At 50.9% G+C, this 24,988-nt stretch overlaps 1 protein-coding gene across 7 annotated transcripts in view; it reads right to left on the bottom strand.

The window, feature by feature from the left end:
- LOC137355935 (RAS guanyl-releasing protein 2-like) overlaps positions 1–24,988 on the bottom strand; it is a 74,701-nt gene that overhangs the window by 27,113 nt on the left and 22,600 nt on the right. For 5 of the 7 annotated variants that reach the window (XM_068021615.1, XM_068021608.1, XM_068021611.1 and 2 more), the window contains 6 exons: positions 15,242–15,439; positions 13,842–13,949; positions 9,909–9,966; positions 9,192–9,323; positions 8,091–8,241; positions 635–808 (listed from right to left, as the gene is read on the bottom strand). In XM_068021615.1, the coding sequence (XP_067877716.1) occupies positions 635–808; positions 8,091–8,241; positions 9,192–9,323; positions 9,909–9,966; positions 13,842–13,949; positions 15,242–15,344 (726 nt within the window). In that variant the 5' untranslated portion in view covers positions 15,345–15,439. Of the gene's footprint in view, positions 1–634; positions 809–8,090; positions 8,242–9,191; positions 9,324–9,908; positions 9,967–13,841; positions 13,950–15,241; positions 15,457–24,988 lie in introns of all 7 variants that reach the window. The other 2 variants (XM_068021609.1, XM_068021616.1) reach the window with 2 other exon arrangements.

A 24,988-nucleotide genomic window follows, 5' to 3' on the forward strand; every position in this document is an offset into this window, starting at 1 on the left:
TGTTTGATGGGGACAGTGTAGAGGGAGCTTTACTCTGTATCTAACCCCCGTGCTGTACTTGTCCTGGGAGTGTTTGATGGGGACAGTGTAGAGGGAGCTTTACTCTGTATCTAACCCCCGTGCTGTACCTGTCCTGGGAGTGTTTGATGGGGACAGTGTAGAGGGAGCTTTACTCTGTATCTAACCCCCGTGCTGTACCTTGACCTGTGAGTGTTTGATGGGGACAGTGTAGAGGGAGCTTTACTCTCTATCTAACCCGGTGCTGTACCTTGTCCTGAGAGTGTTTGATGAGGACAGTGTAGAGGGAGCTTTACTCTGTATCTAACCCCGTGCTGTACCTTGTCCTGGGAGTGTTTGATGGGGACAGTGTAGAGGGAGCTTTACTCTGTATCTAACCCCCGTGCTGTACCTGTCCTGGGAGTGTTTGATGGGGACAGTGTAGAGGGAGCTTTACTCTGTATCTAACCCCCGTGCTGTACCTTGTCCTGTGAGTGTTTGATGGGGACAGTGTAGAGGGAGCTTTACTCTGTACCTAAGCTGAAAAGTCTCCCATTGGATGTCATTGAAAGTAAAATGGCCCTCTGATTGCTTGACCCAGTGACCTTGGCCCCTGCCCCACGGATGAGACATGTACCTGGGCTACGTGGACGAACTTGGTGATGACCTCTGCCCTCTGCTGGGGCGTGTGCATGCTCAGAACCATCATCTGTACCCACTGGGAGACGCTGTTAAAGAGGCTGATGAACCTTTCCAGGATGGGGTTGTCCTTGGTGCACCCATGTTTTGCGAAGCTCTGGTAATCCCGGAACTGCTCGGAGAAAGGAGAGAGTGTAACACCTCCGCAAGAAGAGATCGAATATCATAAAGTCATAGAATGGTTGCTGCACAGAAAGAGGCCACTCAGCCTGCTGGCACTCTGCAGGAGTAGCTCACTTTGTCCCACTCCCCAGCTTTGTCCCCATAGCCCTGCAAAGTTTTTCTCCTCAGGTAATTATCCAGTTCCCTTTTGAAGGGATCCTTTCACCAATAGGAACATTTTCACCTCATCTCCCTCTGTCCAGACCCCTCATGATTTTGATCAGCTCTGTCAAATCTACTCAACCTTCTCTTCTCCAATAAGAACAGTCCCAGCTTCTCCAATCCATCCCCGTAACTGAAGTCCCTCATCCCTGGGACCTTGCTCGTGAACCTTTTCTGTGTTGTATGCTCGCTGCCGCCTTATTTAGTCTAGCCAGAGAGATGTTTGGTCTGTAGTAATTAAACATTAATCGTTATCTAAGTATAACTATTTATACTCCACACTAACCTGTGTGACTCCTCCAAACACTGTATCTATTCTCAAGTCTCTCACACATGATCTCTCACACCAACATGGTGGGAGATCTTCTTCATACTCTCTCAAGATTAACCCTTCTGCTACATCAGCCCCCCACGCCTTTATCCAAATATATATTTACATATATGCACTTTTTTCTTTACATACTACCCCATCTCCCCCAAGTCTCTGACTTCATAGATTCAATTTGCCAGGAGGCTTCACAACTCTCCCTGCTCTTGTTGTCAACAGATGCGGAAGGTTGGTACTCTTCCTCTGATCTCTTGCGTCTCGACTTGGGCGGCCTTCATTGAGGTTTGTAGTATTTGGAGCTTTCTGGGTTCCTGGTACGATGTCTGATACGTCTAAATTGGCATCATTGCTGTTAAAAGGTAGAAGATTCCTTTATTTCTTCTTAGTAAATAAGGTCATTGTTGATTTTCCTATTCTGGAGAATTAATCCTCTGTTTTTGGTTTCATGCCCACAATTTTCTGCCCTTCTGACAACTTTGGTCGCTTCCTGGCACGGTATTTCCTGGTACAATTATGGGTTTGTTTCTTTCGATATGACTTTTCTGTGCCTTGAAGTCTCTGATGAACCTTGCTTTGGAACCCTGGAAGTAATTTCTTGGGAAGAATTGGAAGTTGTGCTCAGAGTTCTCTTCCCATTAAGATTTCGGAGAGCGCCAATCCGCATCAGAATGGATATGATAGTCGGTTGGAAGTGCTCATTGCAAATCTTGGCTTTTCTGCATGATAGCTTTAACAGTTCTGACTGCTTGCCCAGCTTCGCTATTGGATTGTGGATACTTAGCTTGGTTCCGGTGCAGAAACTGTGGTTCGTTGTCAGATACTATCTGATCATGTGTTGTGAAAACCTCTTGTAAAACCCTGATGGCTGCTTCAGTTGTCACGCACTTCCGTTTCATCTTGACCCACTTGGAAAAGTGGGATCGTCCGAAGCAGACCATCGCGAACCGTTCCCGCGGTCTAGTTGGGAATTGGGTCCAAATTAGAGGTTCTCTCCCGATCCCGTCTGTGGACTGCACACAGTTCGAAATCCGTCCCTCAATGTCCTTGGGTCACCACATGGGATGCCTGAGCACCTGCTCTATACTTATGACCCTGGTGTATTTTGTCCAAGATATCTACTCGGAGTGCCTCTGGAGTCACCAGACTCTCGTCATATACCAGCAAATCATCCACTATGGTAGATTGTCTCCTGTGTTCGAAGAAGATCTTCATCGTCTTCCCCTTGGGAACTCTGTCGGGGCCCAGCCTAGCTCGCAATTTTTGGCGGACACAGATGCATTCTTCACCTTGCCTCTGCTCCTGCCGAATCTGTTGGACTCGTTTATTCCCGCGTTCTCTGCCTGTGTAGAACTCCTGCAGGAACTTCCTCCATTTCACTTTCTCACTATGGTAGCCTTTGAGCGGCATGGTGGGATGTGCTGTGTTGTGCGTGTCCGCGCTCTGTTGGGTGGGCTCTCTGGCGGAGTCTAGACTCTCCGCAGTGCTCAGATTGGCGGAGGTGGTTGGGGGGGCGGGGGGGGGGGGATCTCCCTCTGTCCTGGCTCAGTCTCCCTAGATCACTGAACAATTTCGGGAATTCCTCTTGAAAGTGACTCCTGGATTCTTGTCGTTTAACTTCTAGAACTTTTGATTTCTTGGAACATTCGGTGTTTCTAGCATCTGCTTTTCCTTGTACTGGAATGTCGCCTGAAACTTCCCTGTTACTTCAGTTCAACCCCTCCTGGGCCACGTAACGGAGCTTCTGTTGGTTACAGAAAGTGTGTGGAAAGCCACGACTCTTTGTCCGATAAGACTGTTACACCTGCTCCAAACTGTGTCAAGTTTGAAATTAGTGATATGTCCGTTGACACATATGTCTGTAGACCAAAATGCCTGATTCCGATCCTTGATCTCGCCCAGAAAATGTTTCGATTGCTGTGCTGCAGGAGGTTGTTTAATTTTGTTAACATCTCGATTCTTAAGTACTTTTCCTTTAGAGGCAGTCGACATTTTATTTTGGTGCATCTTACTCAGCGTTGTTGGCGCCTGTGGGTACTTTTGACGCCACATTGCTCTCTCACCCCCCTCAAGTGTACCTTTTATTCCTGGTGCCTCTTTTTCAGCTCTCTGGTGAACAGTTGCAGGAGTTTGCCTGAACTCAGATCTTTTTTCGCCTCTTTTTTCTCAGCTTGCCTCACCAGCTGAATGGCTTTATATCCAGGGTGAGGTCCTTTCTCGACTGTAAAAGATCTGAAATGGATTCATCAGCATCACCCACAACAATACGATCTCTCATCAATTCACCTTTAAGGTCTCCACACTCATATCCTTCAGCTAGTCTGTAAAAGGTCATTGACAAAAGCATCGACTGTTTCATCCGGTTTCTGGATCCTTCTGTTGAATCTTGCTCTTTCTAAAATCTTATTGTTCCGCAAGTTGAAATAAGAAATCAAAAGTTTTTAAAGCGTCATCGAATTTGGCAGATGCCTCATTAAGACCTTGTCTGGCAATCACATCATCTGCTATATCCCCAATCAAATACAACAGTGTATTCACTTGCTCTGCTTCAGACTGGCTGTCCTACTTAGATGCAATTCTGTATCTGAGAACGCTTTTTCTCCATAATACCCAGTTTTGAATCTGATTGGATCCCTCTGACCTTTGCAACTCTCCGGCATTCCCAATTTTTGATCTATGCTCCTTTATTTTATGGGCTTTTTTTTAAAAAAGAGTATTCCCCTTGAAGAAACTCTTTTTTCAGGCTCGCTTGCTTTAATGCAGCACCATGGGTGCTCTCGAGCGCCCCCTGTCTTTAATAGGCTGATTTAGGGTTTTCTCTTTTGCTTGAGCACTTCACTTTGTTTATCTATTCAGCTTGCCTTAATGGAGTTGACACAGCTGTTTGAGAGTTCCCTGCTGTTTTCGTAGACTGTTCTAGTGTTTTGCCCTTTCTTTGAGAACTTCAGTTTATTTGTTTTTCTTCTTCAGGCGTGGCTGCATTAATGGAGTGTCCCTGCTGTGTTCGGGGGTTTCCTGCACTTCTCGGCAGTTCGCGCGCTTTTCCGCTCTTCGCCCTCGCGTTCAGCCTGAGGGAAGGATTGGGTTTTTCCTAATTGTTTCTCTCTCACTTGATGCCTTCAGAAAATTACTTTAAATCCCTCAAAGGCTTTTTACCGTGATTCCTCAACTGTTGGCACTATAACTCATCCGATCGATGGAATGGTTTGCAGGCATCCACGCTTTTTGTTCTGTGGAGCTTCTCTTAACCGTTTCAAGATCGACAGGTTTTTGTTCTGCTTTTCAGGCATTTTCAGCTGGTTGATTCCAACTTTTTCCTCTGGGTGGAGGATCCCACCGCTGATCACCATATTATATGTTTGTTCTGTACGCTGCCAACCTATTTAGCCTAACCAAGGAGATTCTTAGTCTGTAGTAACTAAACATTAATCTTTATTTGAATATAACTATTTACACTCCACACAAGCCTGTGTGACTCCTCCAAAGCCATGCTGTATCTGTTGTGGTCTCTCTCACACGATCTCTTACATCATCAAAGTGGGAGGTATTCTTTACACTCTCCCAAGATTAACCCTTTCAGACCCTTATACTACATTCTAATCTCTAATGCCTTAAAATCCTTCCGAAAGCGTGGAGCCCAGAATTGGACACCATACTCCAGTTGAGGCCGAACCAGTGTTTTATACAGGTTTATTATAACTTCCTTGCTTTTGTACTCTACACCCCCATTTATAATGCCCAGGATCCCGTATGCATTATTTACCATTTTCTCAACCTGCCCCGACACCTTCAATGATTTGTGCACCTAAACCCCCAGGTCCCTTGGCTCCTGCACCCCCTTTAGGAATTGTGTCCTTTAATTTATATTGCCCCTCCTCGCTCGTCACACATCTCTGCGTTAAATTGCATCTGCCACGTGTCCGCCCATTCCACCAGCCTGTCTATATCCTCTTGAAGTCGAACACTCTCCTCCTCACAGTTCATGATACTTCCAAGTTTTGCGTCATCCGCAAATTTTGAAATTGTTCCCCAGCGCGCCCAAGTCCACGCCATATCTCGCGCAGTGCCGGTCGGTCTTGCCCCATTCCCACGTCCACCTTTCGAGCGGGGAGCGCCACCGCTGGTGGGAGGGTGTAACTACTGTGACGCGTTTTTTTTTTGAGCAGGGATGCGCCATCCGAAACTGGGGAACTCTGGGAGTAGGCAGGCAGAGTGCACGAACCGAAATTCAAACGCAGCGGGCTCTGATCCTAAAGTGCTGCCCCGGGATCCCCTGAACACCAAATGGCCGCCGCATCGCCTACATTTTCTTTTGACGTGTAGCGACTGTTGTAAACATGTCTCATGGGCTGCAAAGCGCTTAAGAGTGCCCGGAGGGTGCGGAAAGGTGGAGCAGGCTCGAAGGGGCCTACCCCTACTCCCATTTCTTATCTGCTCAACGGCCAAAGCCTTCACTGAGCCACCTGGATGGAATCCAAAAGGCTACAGAATGGAGAACGAGTGTGTTGAGGTGTTTCAGGGGTCATTTACCGCCAGACTACTGGGGAAACTCTGATGATAACGTGATCAGGTTTCAATCTACAAACAGCGAGAAAGGGCCTTAATCTCTCCTCAGGACCAGAGCCTCTCCGCCCTGGGATCACCTCCCCAAATTCCGCACCCCCCCCCCCACCCCCATACCAACCAAACCCCGCACCGTCTCCACGGCCTTGACATCCTTCCTAAAGTAGGGCCCCCGAAACTAGGCCCGACTGCGGCCCAGGCAGGTCAGGATTGCCAAGCACCAAATGGAGCAGAAACCATGGCAACCGTGTACCCTGAGGCGCAGTAGGAAATTGGGAGAAGACCCTGAACGTTTAGGTACAAGAATTGACTTTTGATGACCGCTGGACGTTCTGGAAAAGGTCTGACCCCCACTCAGAGGTCAGGCCCTCTCAGTGCAGTGACAGCGACCTCCAGTCTGTCAATCTTCAAACACTGTTCCAAACTGGAAGAGAAAACCATTTCACTGTCAAATTTGCTTTTCATCATTGTTTTCCTCCCTACAGGAAACAGATTCTGTGTGGGGACGGAGAGTGTTTTCAGCTGATATGGTTCAGTGTGAAATCGGTAATGAAATGGTACTTGTTCCCAGATTAGTCTGCTGGCCCCATTTCTCAATAGAATTCTATTTCAGAAAGGGGTGGGCAGTTTTGTCAAAAGAAACAGCGTTTGAATGTCAAGTCACGGGGAAGCTCAGGAAATACAAACTTGCGTTTTCATAGCGCCTTGCACTAACACAGGACGTTCCCACACCCACCGAGAAGACGTCACCTCTGACAGTGGGGAGCTCGGGCGAAAGGTTGTGGGCCTCCATGCTGACACTCCCAGTGCCTGTACTGAGGGAGCGCCACGTTGTCGGAGGGTCAGTACAGAGGGCGCGCCACGTTGTCGGAGGGTCAGCACAGAGGGCGCGCCACGTCGTCGGAGGGTCAGTACAGAGGGCGCGCCACGTTGTCGGAGGGTCAGTACAGAGGGAGCGCCACGTTGTCGGAGGGTCAGTACAGAGGGAGCGCCATGCTGTCGGAGGGTCAGTACAGAGGGAGCGCCATGCTGTCGGAGGGTCAGTACTGAGGGAGTGTTGCACTGTCGGAGGGTCAGTACTGAGGGAGTGTTGCACTGTCGGAGGGTCAGTACTGAGGGAGTGCTACACTGTCAGAGGCTTAGTACTGAGAAAGTGCTGCACTGTTGGAGGGTCAGTACTGAGGGAGTGCTGCACTGTCGGAGGGGCAGTACTGAGGGAGCACTGCACTGTCGGAGGGGCAGTACTGAGGGAGCACTGCACTGTCGGAGGGGCAGTACTGAGGGAGTGTTGCACTGTCGGAGGGTCAGTACTGAGGGAGTGTTGCACTGTCGGAGGGTCAGTACTGAGGGAGTGTTGCACTGTCGGAGGGTCAGTACTGAGGGAGTGCTACACTGTCAGAGGCTTAGTACTGAGAAAGTGTTGCACTGTCGGAGGGTCAGTACTGAGGGAGTGCTGCACTGTCGGAGGGGCAGTACTGAGGGAGCACTGCACTGTCGGAGGGGCAGTACTGAGGGAGCACTGCACTGTCGGAGGGGCAGTACTGAGGGAGCACTGCACTGTCGGAGGGGCAGTACTGAGGGAGCACTGCACTGTCGGAGGGGCAGTACTGAGGGAGCACTGCACTGTCGGAGGGGCAGTACTGAGGGAGCACTGCACTGTCGGAGGGGCAGTACTGAGGGAGCGCTGCACTGTCGGAGGTGCCGTGTTTGCGATGGGCTTTTAAAGATCCCATGGCCGCTATTGGAAGCAGAGTGGGGGAGTGGGGGAAGGAGTTCTCCCCTGTGTCCTGGGGCCGATATTTATCCCTCAGCCACCAATCACTGAAAGAAAAATGATATGGCCCGTTTTCACATTGCTGTCTGTTGGATCTTGCTGTGCGCAAATTGGCTGCTGCGTTCCCCACGTTGCAACAGCGACTGCACTTCAGAGGTACTGTGAAACGCTTTGGGACATCTGAGGTGGTGGGAGGCGCTACAGAAATGCAAATCTTTCCTTTGACTGACCGACAACGGGCTCCCTCTTTCTGTGTTCATGGTTACCCGGCGACCAACAAACGATGCCTTCCCCCTGAGGGTGTTTAACCGACAGACTAAATCCCCTCCCGCTCCGCATGTCGCACGATGAAGGCCGACTGTACGGAAAGAATATCCGATTAAAGGCGGCAAAGGGAAGGGCGCCTACCAGAATCCGGCAGAATGATTTGTATTCCAGATAGGTCAAGTGCTCCGCCAGTTCCAGTGGACCAAGATGGTCGAACAAGAGTGACATCTTCCTCCTCTTCTGAGTGACATGGTTGCGTTGCGTGATCTGCCTCTTCCACTCAAAGGAAGGCCTGGAAGGGAACAACCACAGGGATTGGATGTGCTGGGGATATGGTGGCTTTGGGAGGATGGTTGAGGCCCAAGAGCTAGAGACAACGTGACAGGGCACAGTCCTCTTCTTCAAAACATAACCCACATCTCAGATCCTGTTCCCTCCAAACCCTCTCCCCAACTTCCACCTCCATCTCCCAAACCCTCTCCCCAACTTCCACCTCCATCTCCCAAACCCTCTCCCCAACTTCCACCTCCATCTCCCAAACCCTCTCCCCAACTTCCACCTCCATCTCCCAAACCCGCTCCCCAACTTCCACCTCCATCTCCCAAACCCTCTCCCCAACTTCCACCGCCATCTCCCAAACCCTCTCCCCAACTTCCACCTCCATCTCCCAAACCCTCTCCCCAACTTCCACCTCCATCTCCCAAACCCTCTCCCCAACTTCCACCTCCATCTCCCAAACCCTCTCCCCAACTTCCACCTCCATCTCCCAAACCCTCTCCCCAACTTCCACCTCCATCTCCCAAACCCTCTCCCCAACTTCCACCTCCATCTCCCAAACCCTCTCCCCAACTTCCACCTCCATCTCCCAAACCCTCTCCCCAACTTCCACCTCCATCTGCCAAACCCTCTCCCCAACTTCCACCTCCTTCTCCCAAGCCCTCTCCCTAATTTCCACTCCTCCACCCATATATGTTGCGATTCCTCGCAATCTCCACTTAATCTATTTGCAATGCCCAACTTGAAGTCCCATCTCCTGCTGTGACCTTCTCCCTGTCGTGACTGCCCCACCCAGCGCTGACCCCTGCAGTGGCCCTCAACATCCCTGCAGTGACCCCCAACCCCCCCGCCCCCCGCGTTGGTCCTCAAACCTCCCGCCAGCAGTGACCCCACAGGAGTGACCTCCAACCCTTCCCCGAGCAGTGACCGCACCACGACCTCCGACCCCGTTTTTTTTTGGCTTACACCTGGGAGATGTCGACGAGTTGGCTGTGTCTGCGGTCTCCGGTCCGGCTCACAGTCTCCTGCAGTTCCTTGATCTGCTCAGCCAGGTCACTGTCCAGGTTGAACTCGGCGGGGAACTCCGCAATCCAGAACCTTCCAGGGTTGTTGGGTGGTGGTGGAGGGGGGGGGGGGGGGGGGGCGGGGAGGAGGGCAGGAGAAAGAGATATCCCGTCAGGGTACATCATAAACACAAGCCGCGGGCTTCTGCCCTGCCCCCCTCGCCCTGGCTACAGGACTGGCACACACGGTCAAACAGCACAACACCAACCCAGGTCTGTTCGATGTGGGGGAGGGGGATGGGTGGAAGCGGGCAGAATTAGTCTCAGTGCCACTGCGTTGGTGCTGGGGGCTGTGGACAGAAGGTCTACGGGGGGGTGGGGGGGGGGGGGGGTTGCTGTCATTCCCAAGGCCCCTGTTCCAAAGTCTTCCTGTGTCATCATGGGACGAGAACAGGGAGACAGCTGCCCCCCTTAGTTGAATAGCCTCCATTGTCAAAGGCTGCAGCAGGCAGTTATTGGTATGCGTGTGTGTGTGTGTGTGTCACAGACGCAGACTTCTGTCCCATCGCTGTGTGACATTGTCTGGGATTGTGATTCTGATATTCAGTTAGACGCATAGAGTCTTGGAGGAACACGCTCACACTCCCTGTGATGGACATCAATCACCCAAAGGGCTTACCTGACCAGCTGGCATATCTTTAGTTGAAGGATCTTCAAGTCGGAACTGTACGCATCACGATATGTGGCAGAATTAAGGAACAACACGGGGGTTAGATTCAGAGTAAAACTCCCTCTACACTGTCCCCCATCAAACACTCCCAGGACAGGTACAGCATGGGGGTTAGATACAGAGTAAAGCTCCCTCCACTCTGTCCCCATCAAACACTCCCAGGACAGATACAGCACGGGGATTGGCTGGGCAATTTGGAACACTTCCTGCCAGCAATCAGGGGGAGCAGCTGCACCTGTGCTGCAGCAACTGGAGAGAGGAGACTGGAGAGAGGTGAATATAGAGTGGAGAGAAACCATCAAGGAAGGCTGCAATTGTTTTGGAGAGGTGGGTGTCAGGGCACCTGAAGAGCTCTTAAGTTTGGATTGTTTGGGGGAGGGAAGAAGAGGCCGGAAGACTTGGGTGGGGCTGTCAAATCCAGTAGGCGGCCCCTGTATTTGTATTGGTGCTTGCACACCTTTTCTGCCGCGTCCTCCGCGAGGATCAATTGGGAGAAATGTTCCGTACTCCTGGTGGGTCAGTGGCGGGTGGACTCCCTGCTGGAGGAGATGACACCTTTTGCGTGGAGCACCACGCACCTCCTCTATCTGGGAGTCCACCTTAGCCCCGCTGAGGAAGCCTGGCCGGAAAACTGGCAGGCGTTGGAGGCGAAAGTCACCGCTCGGCTGGGGCGCTGGACAGGACTGCTCCGAGTGCTTTCCTACAGGGGCCGAACGCTGGTCATAAACCAACTGGTGGCCTCCATGCTGTGGTACTGGTTGGTCACTTTGGCCCCGCCCCCTGTATTTGCCACCAAGATCCAGAAGAAACTCGTCGATTTCTTCTGGGGCAAGAGGAAACACTGGGTCTCTGCCGCGGTCCTGAGTCTCCCGATTGAGGAGGGCGGTCAGTCGCTGGTGTGCGTCCGCACCCAGGCTGCGACTCTCCGCCTTCGGACCCTGCAGAGATACCTGTACGTCGAGCGTCCTCCCAGATGGTGTGCGCTGGCGATGTATTTTTTCCGCCAGTGTCACTGCCTTCAAGACGACACACAGCTCCCGGTGGAGTCCGTTAGCTGCGCCTCTCTGAGGGAGTTGCCTGTCTTTTACCGGGATCTATTCCGAGTCTGGAACATGGTCGCCTCCAGTCAGGGCGCTCCCCCACCAGCGGAGGAGAGCGCCTCGGCTGTCCGGGCGGCCGACTCCGGGGACGGTCCGGCGGGCGGAGGAGTAGCTGAAACCCCCGGGACGCCCCTCACTGTGGGTGGCGAGGGGGCTCTGGAGTGCGGAGCGATCCCGGCCGAGCTGACCCCCGCTCGGCCGGAACTGCTCATCGGACCCAGGCCCCGAAACCCTCCTCGGGAGCCGGTCCCGCACAACCCGAGCCGCCTCTCGGAAATGCCCTCCGTGCCATTCCAATCGGCGCGGAGGGGTTTCCTGTACGGGCTGCTCCTGCACACTCTCCACTTCCTCGCCCTGGTCAGCTGGCCGGACACGCCCTGGCGGTCCGCGTTGCCATCTGGCGACGAGGGGAAACCCCGATGGAGGTCTCTCTATGCGGGAGTCTTCCCCCTTTACATCGGGGACCTGGGGTGGAGGGTGCTGCACAGAGCAGTCCCATGCAATAGGCCTTTAAGTAGGTTCACGGACTCCCAGGCCGCCTGTACTTTCTGCGGCCTGGACGAGTCCGTGTTCCACGTTTATACGGAGTGTGCGAGGTTGCAGCCCCTCTTTGAGTATCTGAAGGGGCTGCTCCTCAAGTTCTGGCTGCATTTCAGTCCCACGCTCCTGATCTTTGGGCACCCGGTGCGGAGGGGCTTGGGCCGGGAGGAGGATCTCCTCGTCGGTCTGCTCCTGGGCCTGGCCAAGGTGGCAATTCACAGGTCCAGGTTGCGGGCCGTCGGGGGGTTCCGTCCTCCCTGATTGCCTGCCCCTCTTCCGCGGTTACGTTCGCGCCCGGGTCTCCCTGGAGAAGGAGCACGCGGTGTCCGCCGGTACGCTTGAGGCCTTCCGCGACCGGCAGGCACCGCAGGGACTGGAGTGCATTGTCGACGCCGAGAATGGCATTTTAATTTGAGATTTTTGTTTATTTATTTTTAAAACTGTAAATATGTATATAAAAGGGGCCTGAGGAATAAAGGCCGCCTCAACGTGAAAAATATAAAAGGGGCCTGGGGTATAAAGGCCACCTTAAAGAAAAAAATAACGGGGGTTAGATACAGAGTAAAGCTCCCTCTACACTGCATCATGGGTAACAGTCACAGAATCGTTACAGTGCAGAAGGAGACCGTTCGGCCCATCGTGTTGGCACTGGCTCTCCGAAAGAGCAATTCCCTCAGTTCCACTCCCCTGCCTTCTCCCCGTAACCCTGCACATTCTCCCTTTTCATATAACTGTCTAATTCCCTTTTGAATGCTTCAATTGAACCTGCCTCCACCACGTTCTCAGGCAGCGCATTCCAGACCTTAACCACTCGCTGTGTGAAAAAGATTTTCCTCATGTCACTTTTGCTTCTCTTACTAAATACTTTAAATCTGTGCCCTCTCGTTCTCGATCCTCTCACGAGTGGGAACAGTTTGTCTCTCTCTCTACTCTGTCCAGACCCCTCTTGATCTATCAAATCTCCTCTCAGCCTTCTCTTCTCCGAGGAAAACAGTCCTAACTTCTCCAATCTATCTTCATAACTGAAATTCCTCACCCCTGGAACCATTCTCATGAATCTTTTCTGTAATCTCTCCAACGCCCTCACGTCTTTCCTCAAGTGCGGTGCCCAGAACTGGACGCAATACTCCAGCTGAGGCCGAACTAGTGTCTTATACAAGTTTAACTTAACTTCCTTGCTCTTGTACTCTGTGCCCCTATTAATAAAGCCCAGGATACTGTATGTTTTATTAACCGCACTCTCAACCTGTCCTGCCACCTTCAATGATTTATCCACATTTACACCCAGGTCCCTCTGCTCCTGCACCCCCTTTAGAGTTCTACCCTTTACTCTATATTGTCTCTCCATGTTCTTCCAACCAAACTGTTAACACAGAGGTGAATTTGAAGTGCAGTGCTACTGTCAGGAATCTTCAACGGGTTGGTTATTCCCTTTCCAGTGACGGCAGCCTCGCTGTATTACACAATGTGTTACGAAGCCACAACACACGGGAAAAGTTCCCAGTTTCGCTCTGTGTCGACGCTGACCTTCCTCTCTCAGCCCGAGCTGTTGGTATAGGATCGACACCCGGCCTCAGTGTTCGGGGAAGGAGGAGCCCATTGCCCTCGGACTGTTGGCCCGACTCACGCTCGGTGCTGCTGTGTGGTTTCGGTGAGTCAGTGGTTTCAGTTTCCTGTTCGTGCTCCTTTTTTTTTTATGCAGTGTGTTTCTGTCGGAGCTAATTAAATACTTTGACTAACCACAGGTCAGTGTGTGTCTGCAGTGGCTGCACTGAGTCTGTGAGCGTGCGGGGGGGGTGGGGTGGGGTGTATTTGTGCAGTATGTGGAGACGGTTGTGGGGGGGCGGGGGGGGGGGTTGGTGGTTGAAGAGTGAGGTGTGGAGGGGGGAGAGCAAGGTGGGGAGGAGGGATGAGTGTGTCTCCATCTCGGTCTCCCTAACCCCATCTCCCTGTTCCTCAGCCCCTCCCTGGATGTTTCCACGTCCGTGCAGCTGTAATGACCCCGGGGGCCTCCGTCCTTTACAGAGGGGACATGTTGGTGGCTGACGGGGGCCGTGGGGAAGCGGCGGCTGCTCAGCAAAATATAATAGGCCCGAGTGGAAGCCTTTCCTCACTAGGCCCCAGGCCACTTTGCCAAATGGAAGGTTGGCCAAAGATAGAGGTCAGAGGGCAGGGGGGGGGAGGGCCAAGGTCAGGGGTCAGCCACCTCGGCCGGAATCCGTCGTGACGGTTTTAAAAAAAGGATATAATTTGCGGAGTTTTCCCACTAGCTCTGTTGACGGCAGGTACCATTGGTGCATCATGAGGAACATGCGAGGGAGAATCTGGTTCTTCAGCGTCCCGCAGTTATCTGGCACGGAAAGGGAAGAGAAGAGATGGTCAAAGGCAACAATACCCGACTTTCCCCACTTTGGAATATCCCAGGTTACAGCACATGGCTGCTGCCCTTTGACCCTGGGGTTGCAGTGACTGTTGGCGCCATCAAATATGGCGGCCTTTTATTGTACGCCCAGTGAGCTGGACGACAGGCCAACCTCGTTTGGCATTGGTTGGCGGAGGGCTGCTGACCCCACCGCACCGGGGCGAACTCCCCCTGGACTTCTCCCAAGAGCGTCCACGGCCTCTTTAATAAACAGATGAGGCCATTCGGCCCTACAGGCCTGCTTTCCCCATTCCGTCGGCAAATCTTTACCTCTTTAATTCCCCGCCCATTCTCCCCGACCCCTTGCTTCCCCTGTCAGTGTCATTACCGCTTTGCTGATTGTGGGATCTTTCTGTGCGCACATCGGCTGCCACGTTCCAACGGTGACTACACTTTGGACCAGCTTAATGTTGTAAAAAGTGCTATAAATTGCCTTTAAAAATGCTGACACTCTGCAAGAACTCCTTAATCTCTAATCCACTGAGAGAGTGTCAAGTGATAAAAGTTCTCCATTGTTTTTTTAATCAGTCCTTGTCTCCCTCGGTCCTCTGTTACTCTTTAAAGGATTAAATCACACGCAGGACTGGACCAATTAGATAGAAGGGGTATGTCAGGGTCACTGCGGTCTCCTGGGCGAGTTTGCGACAGGCCAAAGGGGTGCAGAGAAGGATTCTCCAGATTATTTTGTTCCCCTGTTCGGCCACGTGTTTGTTGAACTGGTTCTTTGCCCCTCGGCGACAAGATCAACCTGCATTTGTATAGCGCCTTTAGCGTAGTCCCAAGGCGCTTTTTATGAACGTTATCAAACAAAATTTGACACTGAGCCACAAAAGGAGATATTCGGGGCAGGCGACCAAAAGCTCGGTCAAAGAGGTCGGTTTTAAGGAGCGTCTTAAAGGAGGAGAGAGAGAGAGAAAGAGAGAGAGAGGGGGGCGGAGAGGTTTAGGGAGGGAATTCCAGAGCTTAGGGCCCCCCAGGGCCACTGAAGGCACGGCCGCCAATGACGGAGTGGTGGGAATCGGGGGATGGACAAGAGGCTGAAATTGGAGGAACGCAGAGATCTCGGAGGGTTGTGGGGGCCGGAGGAAGTTACAGAGATAGGGAGGGGGAGCGAGAGAGAGAGAAAGAGGGAAGGAGAAGGAGGGAAGAAGGGTAGTTTCTCAAAAACAGTCACGCCCAGGTTACAATTGAAAGCACGAAAGCCAAAACTGGTGGCTCACCGAATTCACCAATGCAGGCCTCAATCATCTCGTCGATGGTGGCCGACTTCTCCGTCTTCAGGAACTCTGGCTTCTCGTCCTCTTTCCCCGACATCCCGGCCATTTAGTCCCAGAGCACCAGGAGCCAGCGGTCAAGCAGCTAGTCCAGGAGGCGGTGGGGGTCCAAGCTGGACTTCCCTCACTCCAGCGGTTCGTGTCCTGCCGAGCGAGAGGTTCTAATTTTAGACGACAAAAACATTAAAAAAAAACCCGACACAAACGGGGAGGAGGTGCCTTCCGATGCAGCTTTCTGTAACATTTTCTACTTGGCTGAAGGCCTTGAACCCAGACTGGGAGTAGGGCTTCACGGCCTAGCTTTGCCTGTTGCCTAGCAACGATAACCAAACGACAGAGGGAATCGCAGCCGACGCCAATTTGACCTTGCCCCGAAGTCTACACCATGGGTGTTGTGCGGTGCGAAGGGGGGGGGGGGGCACTGATCGGAAACAGGAGGCACACCCCCAACCCCCACCCAACCACACAGCAGAAAATTACGCCAGTTCTGCACAGCCCAGGGATTGGGATTGGGCAATGGTTTCTTCCCGCCAGTCGAACCAACAAGAGCAGGTCGCATGCAGTGCTCTCCCCATAACCCTGTATCTATCCCAAACAAATCCCACTGCCCCGCTCTCTCCCCATAACCCTGTATCAATCCCAAACTCATCCCACTGTCCTGCTCTCTCCCCATAGCCCTGTATCAATCCCAAACTAATCCCACCGCCAGCTCTCTCCCCATAGCCCTGTATCAATCCCAAACAAATCCCACTGCCCCGCTCTCTCCCCATAACCCTGTATCAATCCCAAACTCATCCCACTGCCCCGCTCTCTCCCCATAGCCCTGTATCAATCCCAAACTCATCCCACTGTCCCGCTCTCTCCCCATAGCCCCGCTCTCTCCCCATAGCCCTGTATCAATCCCAAACTAATCTCACCGCCCGCTCTCTCCCCATAGCCCCGCTCTCTCCCCATAGCCCTGTATCAATCCCAAACTCATCCCACTGCCCCGCTCTCTCCCCATAGCCCTGTATCAATCCCAAACTCATCCCACTGTCCCGCTCTCTCCCCATAGCCCCGCTCTCTCCCCATAGCCCTGTATCAATCCCAAACTAATCTCACCGCCCCGCTCTCTCCCCATAGCCCTGTATCAATCCCAAACTAATCCCACTGCCCTGCTCTCTCCCCATAGCCCTGTATCAATCCCAAACTAATCTCACCGCCCGCTCTCTCCCCATAGCCCTGTATCAATCCCAAACTCATCCCACCGCCCCGCTCTCTCCCCATAGCCCTGTATCATTCCCAAACTAATTCCACTGCCCCGCTCTCTCCCCATAGCCCTGTATAAATCCAAAAATTATCCCACTGTCCCACTCTCTCCCCATAGCCCTCTATCAATCCCAAACTAATCCCACCGCCCCGCTCTCTCCCCATAGCCCTTTATCAATCCCAAACTCATCCCACTGCCCCGCTCTCTCCCCAAAGCCTTTTATCAATCCCAAACTAATCCCACCGCCCCGCTCTCTCCCCATAGCCCTTTATCAATCCCAAACTCATCCCTTACCAAACTAATCCCACTGCCCCACTCTCTCCCCATAGCCCTGTATCAATCCCAAACTAATCCCACTGCCCCACTCTCTCTCCCCATGTCCCTGTATCAATCTCAAACTAATCCCACTGCCCCGCTCTCTCCCCATAGCCCTGTATCAATCTCAAACTAATCCCACTGCCCCACTCTCTCTCCCCATGTCCCTGTATCAATCCCAAACTAATCCCACTGCCCCACTCTCTCTCCCCATGTCCCTGTATCAATCCCAAACTAATCCCACTGCCCCACTCTCTCTCCCCATGTCCCTGTATCAATCACAAACTAATCCCACTGCCTCACTCTCTCCCCATAGACCAGTATCAATCTCAAACTAATCCCACTGCCCCACTCTCTCCCCATAGCCCTGTATCAATCTCAAACTAATCCCACTGCCCCACTCTCTCTCCCCATGTCCCTGTATCAATCCCAAACTAATCCCACTGCCTCACTCTCTCCCCATAGACCAGTATCAATCTCAAACTAATCCCACTGCCTCACTCTCTCCCCATAGACCAGTATCAATCTCAAACTAATCCCACTGCCCCACTCTCTCCCCATAGCCCTGTATCAATCTCAAACTAATCCCACTGCCCCACTCTCTCTCCCCATGTCCCTGTATCAATCCCAAACTAATCCCACTGCCTCACTCTCTCCCCATAGACCAGTATCAATCTCAAACTAATCCCACTGCCCCACTCTCTCCCCATAGACCAGTATCAATCTCAAACTAATCCCACTGCCTCACTCTCTCCCCAATGACCAATATCAATCTCAAACTAATCCCACTGCCTCACTCTCTCCCCATAGACCAGTATCAATCTCAAACTAATCCCACTGCCCCACTCTCTCCCCATAGCCCTGTATCAATCTCAAACTAATCCCACTGCCCCACTCTCTCTCCCCATGTCCCTGTATCAATCCCAAACTAATCCCACTGCCTCACTCTCTCCCCATAGACCAATATCAATCTCAAACTAATCCCACTGCCTCACTCTCTCCCTATAGACCAATATCAATCTCAAACTAATCCCACTGCCTCACTCTCTCCCCATAGACCAGTATCAATCTCAAACTAATCCCACTGCCCCACTCTCTCCCCATAGCCCTGTATCAATCTCAAACTAATCCCACTGCCCCACTCTCTCTCCCCATGTCCCTGTATCAATCCCAAACTAATCCCACTGCCTCACTCTCTCCCCATAGACCAGTATCAATCTCAAACTAATCCCACTGCCTCACTCTCTCCCCATAGACCAGTATCAATCTCAAACTAATCCCACTGCCCCACTCTCTCCCCATAGCCCTGTATCAATCTCAAACTAATCCCACTGCCCCACTCTCTCTCCCCATGTCCCTGTATCAATCCCAAACTAATCCCACTGCCCCACTCTCTCTCCCCATGTCCCTGTATCAATCCCAAACTAATCCCACTGCCTCACTCTCTCCCCATAGACCAGTATCAATCTCAAACTAATCCCACTGCCCCGCTCTCTCCCCATGTCCCTGTATCAATCCCAAACTAATCCCACTGCCCCACTCTCTCCCCATAGACCAGTATCAATCTCAAACTAATCCCACTGCCTCACTCTCTCCCCATAGACCAGTATCAATCTCAAACTAATCCCACTGCCTCACTCTCTCCCCATAGACCAATATCAATCTCAAACTAATCCCACTGCCTCACTCTCTCCCCATAGACCAATATCAATCTCAAACTAATCCCACTGCCTCACTCTCTCCCCATAGACCAGTATCAATCTCAAACTAATCCCACTGCCTCACTCTCTCCCCATAGACCAATATCAATCTCAAACTAATCCCACTGCCTCACTCTCTCCCTATAGACCAGTATCAATCTCAAACTAATCCCACTGCCTCACTCTCTCCCCATAGACCAGTATCAATCCCAAACTAATCCCACTGCCTCACTCTCTCCCCATAGACCAGTATCAATCTCAAACTAATCCCACTGCCCCACTCTCTCTCCCCATGTCCCTGTATCAATCCCAAACTAATCCCACTGCCCCACTCTCTCCCCATAGACCAGTATCAATCTCAAACTAATCCCACTGCCTCACTCTCTCCCCATAGACCAGTATCAATCTCAAACTAATCCCACTGCCTCACTCTCTCCCCATAGACCAGTATCAATCTCAAACTAATCCCACTGCCTCACTCTCTCCCCATAGACCAGTATCAATCTCAAACTAATCCCACTGCCTCACTCTCTCCCCATAGACCAATATCAATCACAAACTAATCCCACTGCCTCACTCTCTCCCTATAGACCAGTATCAATCTCAAACTAATCCCACTGCCTCACTCTCTCCCCATAGACCAATATCAATCACAAACTAATCCCACTGCCTCACTCTCTCCCCATAGACCAATATCAATCTCAAACTAATCCCACTGCCTCACTCTCTCCCCATAGACCAGTATCAATCCCAAACTAATCCCACTGCCTCACTCTCTCCCCATAGACCAATATCAATCACAAACTAATCCCACTGCCTCACTCTCTCCCCATAGACCAATATCAATCTCAAACTAATCCCACTGCCTCACTCTCTCCCCATAGACCAGTATCAATCACAAACTAATCCCACTGCCTCACTCTCTCCCTATAGACCAGTATCAATCTCAAACTAATCCCACTGCCTCACTCTCTCCCCATAGACCAATATCAATCTCAAACTAATCCCACTGCCTCACTCTCTCCCTATAGACCAATATCAATCTCAAACTAATCCCACTGCCTCACTCTCTCCCCATAGACCAGTATCAATCACAAACTAATCCCACTGCCTCACTCTCTCCCTATAGACCAATATCAATCTCAAACTAATCCCACTGCCTCACTCTCTCCCTATAGACCAATATCAATCTCAAACTAATCCCACTGCCTCACTCTCTCCCCATAGACCAGTATTAATCACAAACTAATCCCACTGCCTCACTCTCTCCCCATAGACCAGTATCAATCTCAAACTAATCCCACTGCCTCACTCTCTCCCTATAGACCAATATCAATCTCAAACTAATCCCACTGCCTCACTCTCTCCCCATAGACCAGTATCAATCACAAACTAATCCCACTGCCTCACTCTCTCCCTATAGACCAATATCAATCTCAAACTAATCCCACTGCCTCACTCTCTCCCCATAGACCAGTATCAATCACAAACTAATCCCACTGCCTCACTCTCTCCCCATAGACCAGTATCAATCACAAACTAATCCCACTGCCTCACTCTCTCCCCATAGACCAGTATCAATACCAAACTAATCCCACTGCCTCACTCTCTCCCCATAGACCAGTATCAATCACAAACTAATCCCACTGCCTCACTCTCTCCCCATAGACCAGTATCAATCACAAACTAATCCCACTGCCTCACTCTCTCCCCATAGACCAGTATCAATCTCAAACTAATCCCACTGCCTCACTCTCTCCCCATAGACCAGTATCAATCACAAACTAATCCCACTGACTCACTCTCTCCCCATAGACCAGTATCAATCACAAACTAATCCCACTGCCTCACTCTCTCCCCATAGACCAGTATCAATCACAAACTAATCCCACTGCCTCACTCTCTCCCCATAGACCAGTATCAATCACAAACTAATCCCACTGCCTCACTCTCTCCCCATAGACCAGTATCAATCACAAACTAATCCCACTGCCTCACTCTCTCCCCATAGACCAGTATCAATCTCAAACTAATCCCACTGCCTCACTCTCTCCCCATAGACCAGTATCAATCACAAACTAATCCCACTGCCTCACTCTCTCCCCATAGACCAGTATCAATCACAAACTAATCCCACTGCCTCACTCTCTCCCCATAGACCAGTATCAATCACAAACTAATCCCACTGCCTCACTCTCTCCCTATAGACCAATATCAATCTCAAACTAATCCCACTGCCTCACTCTCTCCCTATAGACCAGTATCAATCACAAACTAATCCCACTGCCTCACTCTCTCCCCATAGACCAGTATCAATCTCAAACTAATCCCACTGCCTCACTCTCTCCCTATAGACCAATATCAATCTCAAACTAATCCCACTGCCTCACTCTCTCCCCATAGACCAGTATCAATCACAAACTAATCCCACTGCCTCACTCTCTCCCTATAGACCAGTATCAATCCCAAACTAATCCCACTGCCTCACTCTCTCCCTATAGACCAGTATCAATCCCAAACTAATCCCATTGCCTCACTCTCTCCCCATAGACCAATATCAATCCCAAACTAATCCCACTGCCTCACTCTCTCCCCATAGACCAATATCAATCTCAAACTAATCCCACTGCCTCACTCTCTCCCTATAGACCAGTATCAATCCCAAACTAATCCCATTGCCTCACTCTCTCCCTATAGACCAATATCAATCCCAAACTAATCCCACTGCCTCACTCTCTCCCTATAGACCAGTATCAATCTCAAACTAATCCCACTGCCTCACTCTCTCCCCATAGACCAGTATCAATCCCAAACAAATCCCACTGCCTCACTCTCTCCCCATAGACCAATATCAATCCCAAACTAATCCCACTGCCTCACTCTCTCCCCATAGACCAGTATCAATCTCAAACTAATCCCACTGCCTCACTCTCTCCCCATAGACCAGTATCAATCTCAAACTAATCCCACTGCCTCACTCTCTCCCCATAGACCAATATCAATCCCAAACTAATCCCACTGCCTCACTCTCTCCCCATAGACCAGTATCAATCACAAACTAATCCCACTGCCTCACTCTCTCCCTATAGACCAATATCAATCCCAAACAAATCCCACTGCCTCACTCTCTCCCCATAGACCAATATCAATCCCAAACTAATCCCACTGCCTCACTCTCTCCCCATAGACCAGTATCAATCTCAAACTAATCCCACTGCCTCACTCTCTCCCCATAGACCAGTATCAATCTCAAACTAATCCCACTGCCTCACTCTCTCCCCATAGACCAGTATCAATCTCAAACTAATCCCACTGCCTCACTCTCTCCCCATAGACCAATATCAATCCCAAACTAATCCCACTGCCTCACTCTCTCCCCATAGACCAGTATCAATCTCAAACTAATCCCACTGCCTCACTCTCTCCCCATAGACCAGTATCAATCTCAAACTAATCCCACTGCCTCACTCTCTCCCCATAGACCAATATCAATCCCAAACTAATCCCACTGCCTCACTCTCTCCCCATAGACCAGTATCAATCTCAAACTAATCCCACTGCCTCACTCTCTCCCCATAGACCAGTATCAATCTCAAACTAATCCCACTGCCTCACTCTCTCCCCATAGACCAATATCAATCTCAAACTAATCCCACTGCCTCACTCTCTCCCCATAGACCAGTATCAATCACAAACTAATCCCACTGCCTCACTCTCTCCCCATAGACCAGTATCATTCCCAAACTAATCCCACTGCCTCACTCTCTCCCCTTAGACCAGTATCAATCACAAACTAATCCCACTGCCTCACTCTCTCCCCATAGACCAGTATCATTCCCAAACTAATCCCACTGCCTCACTCTCTCCCCATAGACCAATATCAATCCCAAACTAATCCCACTGCCTCACTCTCTCCCCATAGACCAGTATCAATCACAAACTAATCCCACTGCCTCACTCTCTCCCCATAGACCAGTATCAATCTCAAACTAATCCCACCGCCCCGCTCTCTCCCCATAGCCCTTTATCAATCCAAAACTCATCCCACCGCCCCGCTCTCTCCCCATAGCCCTTTATCAATCCCAAACTAATCCCACTGCCCCACTCTCTCTCCCCATGTCCCTGTATCAATCTCAAACTAATCCCACTGCCTCACTCTCTCCCCATAGCCCTGTATCAATCCCAAACTAATCCCACTGCCTCACTCTCTCCCCATAGACCAGTATCATTCCCAAACTAATCCCACTGCCTCACTCTCTCCCCATAGACCAATATCAATCTCAAACTAATCCCACTGCCTCACTCTCTCCCTATAGACCAATATCAATCTCAAACTAATCCCACTGCCTCACTCTCTCCCCATAGACCAGTATCAATCTCAAACTAATCCCACTGCCTCACTCTCTCCCCATAGACCAGTATCAATCTCAAACTAATCCCACTGCCTCACTCTCTCCCCATAGACCAATATCAATCTCAAACTAATCCCACTGCCTCACTCTCTCCCCATAGACCAGTATCAATCACAAACTAATCCCACTGCCTCACTCTCTCCCCATAGACCAATATCAATCCCAAACTAATCCCACTGCCTCACTCTCTCCCCATAGACCAGTATCAATCACAAACTAATCCCACTGCCTCACTCTCTCCCCATAGACCAGTATCAATCACAAACTAATCCCACTGCCTCACTCTCTCCCCATAGACCAATATCAATCCCAAACTAATCCCACTGCCTCACTCTCTCCCCATAGACCAGTATCAATCACAAACTAATCCCACTGCCTCACTCTCTCCCCATAGACCAGTATCAATCACAAACTAATCCCACTGCCTCACTCTCTCCCCATAGACCAGTATCAATCACAAACTAATCCCACTGCCTCACTCTCTCCCCATAGACCAATATCAATCCCAAACTAATCCCACTGCCTCACTCTCTCCCCATAGACCAATATCAATCTCAAACTAATCCCACTGCCTCACTCTCTCCCCATAGACCAGTATCAATCTCAAACTAATCCCACTGCCTCACTCTCTCCCTATAGACCAGTATCAATCACAAACTAATCCCACTGCCTCACTCTCTCCCCATAGACCAGTATCAATCTCAAACTAATCCCACTGCCTCACTCTCTCCCCATAGACCAATATCAATCTCAAACTAATCCCACTGCCTCACTCTCTCCCCATAGACCAGTATCAATCACAAACTAATCCCACTGCCTCACTCTCTCCCCATAGACCAGTATCAATCACAAACTAATCCCACTGCCTCACTCTCTCCCCATAGACCAGTATCAATCCCAAACTAATCCCACTGCCTCACTCTCTCCCCATAGACCAGTATCAATCCCAAACTAATCCCACTGCCTCACTCTCTCCCCATAGACCAGTATCAATCCCAAACTAATCCCACTGCCTCACTCTCTCCCCATAGACCAGTATCAATCCCAAACTAATCCCACTGCCTCACTCTCTCCCCATAGACCAGTATCAATCCCAAACTAATCCCACTGCCTCACTCTCTCCCCATAGACCAGTATCAATCTCAAACTAATCCCACTGCCTCACTCTCTCCCCATAGACCAGTATCAATCCCAAACTAATCCCACTGCCTCACTCTCTCCCCATAGACCAGTATCAATCACAAACTAATCCCACTGCCTCACTCTCTCCCCATAGACCAGTATCAATCCCAAACTAATCCCACTGCCTCACTCTCTCCCCATAGACCAGTATCAATCCCAAACTAATCCCACTGCCTCACTCTCTCCCCATAGACCAGTATCAATCTCAAACTAATCCCACTGCCTCACTCTCTCCCCATAGACCAGTATCAATCCCAAACTAATCCCACTGCCTCACTCTCTCCCCATAGACCAGTATCAATACCAAACTAATCCCACTGCCTCACTCTCTCCCCAGAGACCAATATCAATCTCAAACTAATCCCACTGCCTCACTCTCTCCCTATAGACCAGTATCAATCTCAAACTAATCCCACTGCCTCACTCTCTCCCCATAGACCAGTATCAATCTCAAACTAATCCCACTGCCTCACTCTCTCCCCATAGACCAGTATCAATCCCAAACTAATCCCACTGCCTCACTCTCTCCCCATAGACCAGTATCAATCACAAACTAATCCCACTGCCTCACTCTCTCCCCATAGACCAGTATCAATCTCAAACTAATCCCACTGCCTCACTCTCTCCCCATAGACCAGTATCAATCCCAAACTAATCCCACTGCCTCACTCTCTCCCCATAGACCAGTATCAATCACAAACTAATCCCACTGCCTCACTCTCTCCCCATAGACCAGTATCAATCCCAAACTAATCCCACTGCCTCACTCTCTCCCCATAGACCAGTATCAATCCCAAACTAATCCCACTGCCTCACTCTCTCCCCATAGACCAGT

Source organism: Heterodontus francisci, chromosome 44, assembly GCF_036365525.1.
Source record: "Heterodontus francisci isolate sHetFra1 chromosome 44, sHetFra1.hap1, whole genome shotgun sequence".
NCBI lineage: Eukaryota > Metazoa > Chordata > Chondrichthyes > Heterodontiformes > Heterodontidae > Heterodontus > Heterodontus francisci.